The sequence below is a fragment of the Mytilus galloprovincialis genome, chromosome 9 (assembly GCF_965363235.1).
Source record: "Mytilus galloprovincialis chromosome 9, xbMytGall1.hap1.1, whole genome shotgun sequence".
Lineage (NCBI taxonomy): Eukaryota > Metazoa > Mollusca > Bivalvia > Mytilida > Mytilidae > Mytilus > Mytilus galloprovincialis.
The window spans coordinates 64,695,097-64,702,732 of record NC_134846.1 but is presented as its reverse complement, the minus strand read 5'-3'; the positions used below and the strand labels follow the sequence as shown (position 1 = coordinate 64,702,732).

Below are 7,636 nucleotides of genomic sequence, written 5' to 3'. Positions count from 1 at the left end.
TAGAAAGATTTCGCAGATGAAACGCATGAATGAAATTTTGAAGCGTATGATCATTAAGAGGACTTTTTTCTATTTGATATGAATTTAACTTTTATTACTTAAAATGTCTTTTTCTTCGTTTTTTCCCGTTGGTATTCCCGTTTGAATGGTTTTACACTAGTAATTTTTGGGGTCCTTTATAGATTGCTTTCGGTGTGAGCCAAGGCTCCGTGTTGAAGACCGTACTTTTACCTATAATGGTTTAATTTTATAAATTGTGACTTAGATGGAGAGTTGTCTCGTTGGCACTCATACAACATCTTCTTATATCTATGAAAAATTAATTCGATTTTTTATTTTAAAATACATTTTGTCGCGACACAATATATGATGAATAAAAAAAACCCATCAATTTTGGATTATATAACTGAAGTTAATTCAATACAAAATTCTATCAAGTGTGCATTTTAATTATGTGTTGTACCCGGAAGTTTTTTAACATGCCATAAATATCGATAGCGTATTCATCTAACATCTCCTTCCTGTAAGTTGATTTTTCAATTTCTCTCATATTCTAAGTTAATTGGCACTATTTTTTAACAGAATAACAGACTATTTAATGAAAAACACAATTTTTAATCTATAATTTCACTATTTTGTACTTCTAGTGTTAACTTTTTATAATAACCTCCGTTTTTTTGGGTTATTATATAGTATAATATCTATTTCTATTAAAAAAATATATCGTATGAAGCAAATGATTAGTAGAGCCCTCTTCCAGTCCTAACGAGGAAAAGACGGGGTAGGGGGAGATTGATAAAAAGTATGAACTTAAAACCATTCATAATTTCTCAAAAAGTATAATACAATACGTGATTAGACACGTTTACGCCTTTTGTTTGAGACCTTTCAACATTGGGCTGTTTTTTCCTTCAAAGGTAAGATATGTGACCTTTAAAAATAGTGAATACAGATCCATATATCATTATTACATCATTTAACTTTAAAAGAAGCATTATATGTATATGCATATACGACAAAGTAGGACATGGTATATATGAATGAACTACACTAACAGTTTTTTTTTAAATTATTGATTGTCGATCATTACATATCCTTGCAATTTTCCATATACATGTATGTTCAATTCTTCAAGTAGACACTTGAATAGTTTGTGATTTATTGATATAGTTATCAATATATGGTATAAATGTATTTTAAGACCTTTCTAGGTATTTTATAAAAAGAGTGATATACATTAACTGAAGTAGTGTCAGCTTGATTTGTAGTCTGTATCAGTCAATGATAAACGTTCAATGATTAATGTATGTAGAATTTTCAATAGAGAATAATAAATGTATTTAACATCTCAAAGAGTACTTTGGTTGGCTAATTGTATCGGTCAACTAAGGAATGTACTAAATCTATAACATGCATAAACATACACATACCCATGCATAGAAAAATATGATTTTTCATAAAGATTCCTTCATAGATATGTCTTTTAAATTTTCAGACGAAATGGAAAAAGCTTTTCTTAAGTATATCTACAGAAGGCATTGTAAATTTGACGAACATTCAGAAGTTGTAAATGAGATAGAAAAAACTGTTCAAAGTATAGTGGATAAAGTTTTGGCTCGAGTTGCAAAGAAGACACCTGTTCTTGAGATTTCCAAAACCGTAAGTGGTGGAAGTTTCTATGAGCAAACAAAAGTTGGAGCCCCTGATGAATTTGATTACATGGTTATCGTCCAACTTTTATCTTTACCAGGAGCAGTCAAATTGGAGGAAGGATGTACACCATGGTACAAGAAAATACACATCACAAGCGATGCAGATAAGTACAAAGACTATTTGGAGTCAGAGGACAAATTAAGCAATGAACTATTGACCAGAAAATTTTGGGGAAGTTTATTGGTTCAATGTCAAAATGAAGTCATTTCCGAAACGTTTAAGTATGGGACAATAAGAACAAAAGGATGCAAATCTCGTAAACTACTGTTAGAATACATAAAGCATGAAAGAGTGGAAACACTGGAAGTGAACTACGATGAAAATCAAGTTTCCGATAGCAAAGAACTAGTTCATTTACCTTACATGGAAATAGGAGTAGATCTAATGATTGCGATAGATTATCCAAACATCGCAGATGTCTTTTCGCAAGAAGGTTTTCCTTCAGAATGGAGTGATCTTATTAGAGAAAAAGGATGTCAATTGGTTGCCAAAAGTTGCCAGTCATTAAATCCATGCTCCACCTGTTGGCATGTGTCCCTAGCTACCTCTGAATCAAGTCTAATGAGGGAAATGGATGCAAAACATAAAAAATGCTATCAAGTTTTGAAGTACCTTATGATAAGGGAGGTTGCGTTTCCAGGAAAATGTGCAAATTTATCATCATACATGTTAAAAAATGCTTTTATGTTTCATGTTTATGGTAAAACAAATTGTTCAAAAGACGAACAATCATGTATTTATGCAGTGCTAGATTATATAGCATACAATTTCAGGCAAGGCAAAATGCCTTGCTTTTTGTCTAGAAACATTGATACATGGGGTCCAGTTTTAAAGTTTCCAGCATTAGCAACTAGATCCGGTAGGTACCCAAATACCTTTCTGGATGAAGGGACACTAGGCATTGAATGGTATGCTGTCTGTTGGCTTGAGTTATGGTGCAGGGTTGTTCTTAAAGTACAGAGTCTACTTCGAGAGGTAAAGACCCATGACGATCAGGCCATCCAAGAACAGTTTTATATGATGAAAGAATCAATGATGCTCCTAATTGAATGCTATTGTAAGCATACTAACTTTATTCAAATGCCGACAGATTCAAAAGACTGCAAAATGCCAACAAGCATATCAGAAACTGAAATGAATACACATTTTACTCGTTATTTCAAACGTTTACAGGAATTATTTGATGTCAAACTTGGTAATTTGGTTTCGGAAGAAATATATACTATTACGTCAAGCAACTAAAGAATTCAATTTATTTTTAGAATTTCAATTAATAAGAATACAAAGGGGAAAACAAGTTAAGAGTTGTCTCATTGCCACCCATACCACATCTTCTTATTTCTAAGTTATCAAATGTCATGATTGCTAGTCTTTCTTACAACAGTTATATATCACATGAAAAATAAACAGTATAATGAAAATTATACACCTAGTTAATATGATTTAAATGCATTGATTTAAGTGCTGGCTACTAGTTCGAAATATTTGATCACAACGTCTTCATGGTAATAGTCTGAATAAAGTCTTTTGCAATATAACTCTAATCTGAGAAAAATACACATGAACAAACTCCTCCGAATTATTTTCAGTAATATGAAAAATAGATTTACTTTTCTCAATAGACGGGGTGTTTAATTCTTTAAAATAGTTAAAATCTATGAAGTTGAAATACGAACACACACTTCCATAGTTAATATTTTGCATAATAATGGAACTAAGTTATGCAATAATGTTTGTAATATGATTTTCCTTCCGTCAGTTAGAACATCATCGAATAGATTGTATCCTTCTATAACGTAATTGGGACATTACTCGTATCTTACCCCTCGTTATGATAGTCGTCTATGAATTTCATGAAGGCACAGTACAATATTGTCGGAACTACTGTTATCTTACTCTTCACGTTACCAAAATAAGGTAGTCGTTAACAAATACGAACATATTATGCTTTTTTAAAAAAACCCGTCTGTTTTGAAGTACTTTAACACTATGAGGAACACTAGTTGTACAGAGTTTAATGAATGAATCAGATCTTTTTCTTGTAATAAGAATGATACTCGCCATACGAAAGAACAATCTTCAAATGAGCCGAATTTTCTGCCAATCGGTACTAGCAGGATTCCTTGGCTGACAGAATTCAATATAACATTAGTTGGTAGCCATATTGATGATCTATTTCTCATCAACCTCAAGTCTGCAACATCTGCCCATAACTTAGCTCGGAGGCAAATAAGATGGTCAACCTTTCCACGTGAGTCAGAAAAAACATGGACAATGAAGCAAACAGTCACTATCACGATATCGTGACAGAAAATAATTCTTAAATCTGTTGGTTGAAATAAGAGGTCCCTAACATGTATTTTCTTCCCAAGAAGTAAATAGTTCCTTCGAAAATCGGTTTTGTCTTATTCTTAGATGTGCAAAACCTGGGTATGATTGCCGACTTTCAAAGACTATGATTGGACGGTCTTCCTCAATAACAGAACTATCGTTTTTTTTAACTTTTATTTGCTCCAGAATTGTAATCAAGTCATAGTCTCCATTGGGATATTTGAACCTTCACCTTGACCACTACTGCTAATATTGATATACACATATGATATTTTCGTACAATCATCTTAGACTTTATAAAGCTTTCTTGTTGCTTTTACACGATTCTCCGATCCAAATATCGTGTAAAGTAATCGATAAATTTCCATTCAATAACGATAGAATTGAGTGCGGTCAATATTTTGTGACTTTAAAAACATACAAAAACATGTATAACATATCATAGAAATGTTATTTTACAATAAATGTATCCGTCATTCGAACTGATTTAGCACGAGCTCCAATGATGATTACTACGAGGTATAAATGCGGTGTTGACATGATACTATGAAAGAGGAACGAAAGATACCAGAGGGACAGTCAAACTCATATAAATCGAAAATAAACTGACAACTCCATGGCTAAAAATTAAAAAAAACAACCAGACAGACCAACAATAGTACACATGACACAACATAGAAAACTTAAGAATAAGCAACACGAACTTCGCCAAAAACTAGGGGTGATCTCAGGTGCTCCGGAAGGGAAAACAGATCCTGCTCCACATGTGGCACCCGTCGTGTTGATTAAGTGATAACAAATCCCGTTAATAGTCTAATTCGGTAGGTCACACTCATGAAAGGGAAGAGATTGTAGTTACGACGTAAGGAACATATCCGATATCATTTGTTAAACGGTTATTCAATAACGGTCAACCAAATTTACAAAAGGATGATTTCAACGTCACCATTTGGAACTCTTGTTTTAATAGCTTCCTTGTGAGCAGCAACCCTCTATCAAGAAAGTCATGATATGAAATGCAAGCATGTCCTCAAAATTCCTTATCACTCAAACGTGTCTGATTTCACTTCTCCAAATTTGTTCAATAAAGGTTCTTCGCCAAAATGTATCCAACGTCTCAAAACTTTTAGCGCTAATATGTCCCCAGCGACGTAAATAATATTTCACTGTTGTCTACTCGTTGGATGTGTTTGATCTTTTGATTTTGTCATTTGATTAGGGACTTTCCGTTTTGAATTTTCCGCCGCGGAGTCTAGTCCGCACGGTTGCTTCTAATTGATTACTACCACTTCATTGAACATTGATGAATAATGTTTCATTGACAATCATACCTTTGATAACTATTTAAACCACTGGGTCGATGCCACTGCTGGTTGACGTTCCGTCCCTGAGGATATAACCAGCCCAGTAGTCAACATTTCGGTGTTGACATGAATATCAATAATGTGGTTATTTTTATAAATTTCATGTTTACAAAACTTTGATTTTTCGAAAAAATAAGGATTTTCTTATTCCAGGCATAGATTACCTTAGCGCGTCTGGCGTATATTAAATTTAGTCCTGGTTTCTATGATGAGTTTATTTAGCCGTATTTGGCACTACTTTTTGGAATTTTGAATTCTCAATGCTCTTCAACTTTTTACTTGTTTGGCTTTATAAATATTTCGATATGAGCGTCACTGATGAGTCTTATGTAGACGAAACGCGCGTCTGGCGTACTAAATTATAATCCTGGTACCTTTGATAACTATCCAACTCTCCATATTTTGGTATTAACAGAAAATAATGGATTAAATGAATTTTACTTGCTAACAATTGTGTGGCAATTTTTTACATGCTTCTTTATGACAAAAGATTGATTGGTTGTTGAATGCTAAACGTCCAGTGGCAAATATTTCATGCATGTTTCGGGCAACATATTTGCAACAAAATAATAATTTTGGTGTTTTTAAGATATGAACCACACTGAGCTTTAACAAAAAGGAGTGAAATGAACCTCGGAGAAACGGACACAATAAGGTGTTCATAGAAATGACTCGTGTTGGCGCCCTTTTGCAACTAGACATCTTTTTGCTGTTCAGTAAAATCGTATGGACACGTTTTTTTTTTTGGGGGGGGGGATGCACACGTTTCTGAGTGTTACATATATTTTGTATAGTAATAAAAACAACACGTAATAAATCTCATGCGTTCGCGGCGCCTTGCTTGATAAACTTTCATCAGAAACGCTCAAAGCCAAATATTTAAAAGCCAAGGAGGTATAATAACCGAGACAGTTGAAGAGCTCTATCACCTAAATGAACTTAAAAAAAAAGCCAAATCCATCTAAGATAAACTTTGCCTGAGGGAGTTTCTTATATATTTTTTTTCAACGGGCAATTTTAGACATTTTCATCAAATATCATGTCAGTACCAAAGTACTGACTACTCAGCTGAAGATACCATCGGGAATTAGTCCAACACCAATTAATAAGCTTTGAAATAGCTTTCATATATTAAGAACATACCCCGCAATCATTACGATATTCCATAGCTGGTATTTGCTTGATTCCCTTGTTACAATTAAACTATTACAGCTTGGTTAACCGTTATAGAATATCTGTATCACAGGTGACGACGAATATGACGAATATTGTCCACAAAAGTAACCTCCTGAATAAGACTTTATACCGGATTTGTACTTGTACAAATAACACGACGGATGCCACATGTTGACAAAGATCTGCATACTGTTTTGCAGAGTTCTGTCTTTAGTTTTCTATGTTGTGTTTAGTAGACTTCTATTCGAATTATGTCTTAGGGTCGTTTTTTTTTTTGCCATAGCCTTGTCATTTCATTTTCAACTTATGATTATCAATATGATATCTGCCGTCTCTTTTTTCTAGTAACTGCGCATACTCTTAGGTTAATAGTGTATGTAGACGTTTGTAAAGTGTAAGTAAATTACTGATGTGCAAATACCGTAAAACGAATAAGAATAAAAAAAAAAAGGATAAAAATAAGAGATGTGTTTATGTGATGCTGTTTTATCACTGTCCAAGTTCAATGAAAATGAATGTTCACCGACATATTTAACTTTGTGTTCTGTATGTGCATGTCCCAATAAATGACTCTCCGATTCGGTAATGATGCCGTTGGTCATATTTATTCTCTTTCTGTGTGTTGTCATAAATTAGGCTGCCTTTTTCGTAAGAATTGTTTCAAATTTCGCATGTTGGGGTATTTGAAACTGACTGTATTGAATAGGTTGGTTAATTGTTGAAGGCTGTGCTGTTACTTTTTCTGCTTTTATCCACGTCAACTCTTGTTCTTGATGTTGTGGATAGTTGTCTCATCTGCATTCATACCGCTTCTTCTCATTTTTATATTAATTAGATATAAGAAGATGTGGTATGACTGACAATGAAACAACACTCTATCCATGTCACAATTTGTAAAAGTAAACCATTATAGGTCAAAGTATGGTCTTCAACACGGAGCCATGGCTCACACCGAACAGAAAACTATAAAGGGCACCAAAAAAGACTGGTGTAAAACCATTCGAACATGAAAACCAACAGTCTAATCTATATAAAAAACGAAAAGCCAGAAA

General features: G+C 33.6%; 1 protein-coding gene across 1 annotated transcript; it reads left to right on the top strand.

Annotated features, from left to right (window-relative positions):
• Positions 1–433: 433 nt before the first annotated feature.
• Positions 434–3,155, top strand: LOC143045631 (uncharacterized). The gene is made up of 2 exons (XM_076218257.1): positions 434–523; positions 1,496–3,155. Exon 2 carries the CDS (start codon positions 1,501–1,503, stop codon positions 2,953–2,955), a length of 1,455 nt encoding a protein of 484 aa, XP_076074372.1. The 5' UTR covers positions 434–523; positions 1,496–1,500; the 3' UTR covers positions 2,956–3,155.
• The last annotated feature ends 4,481 nt before the right edge of the window (positions 3,156–7,636 follow it).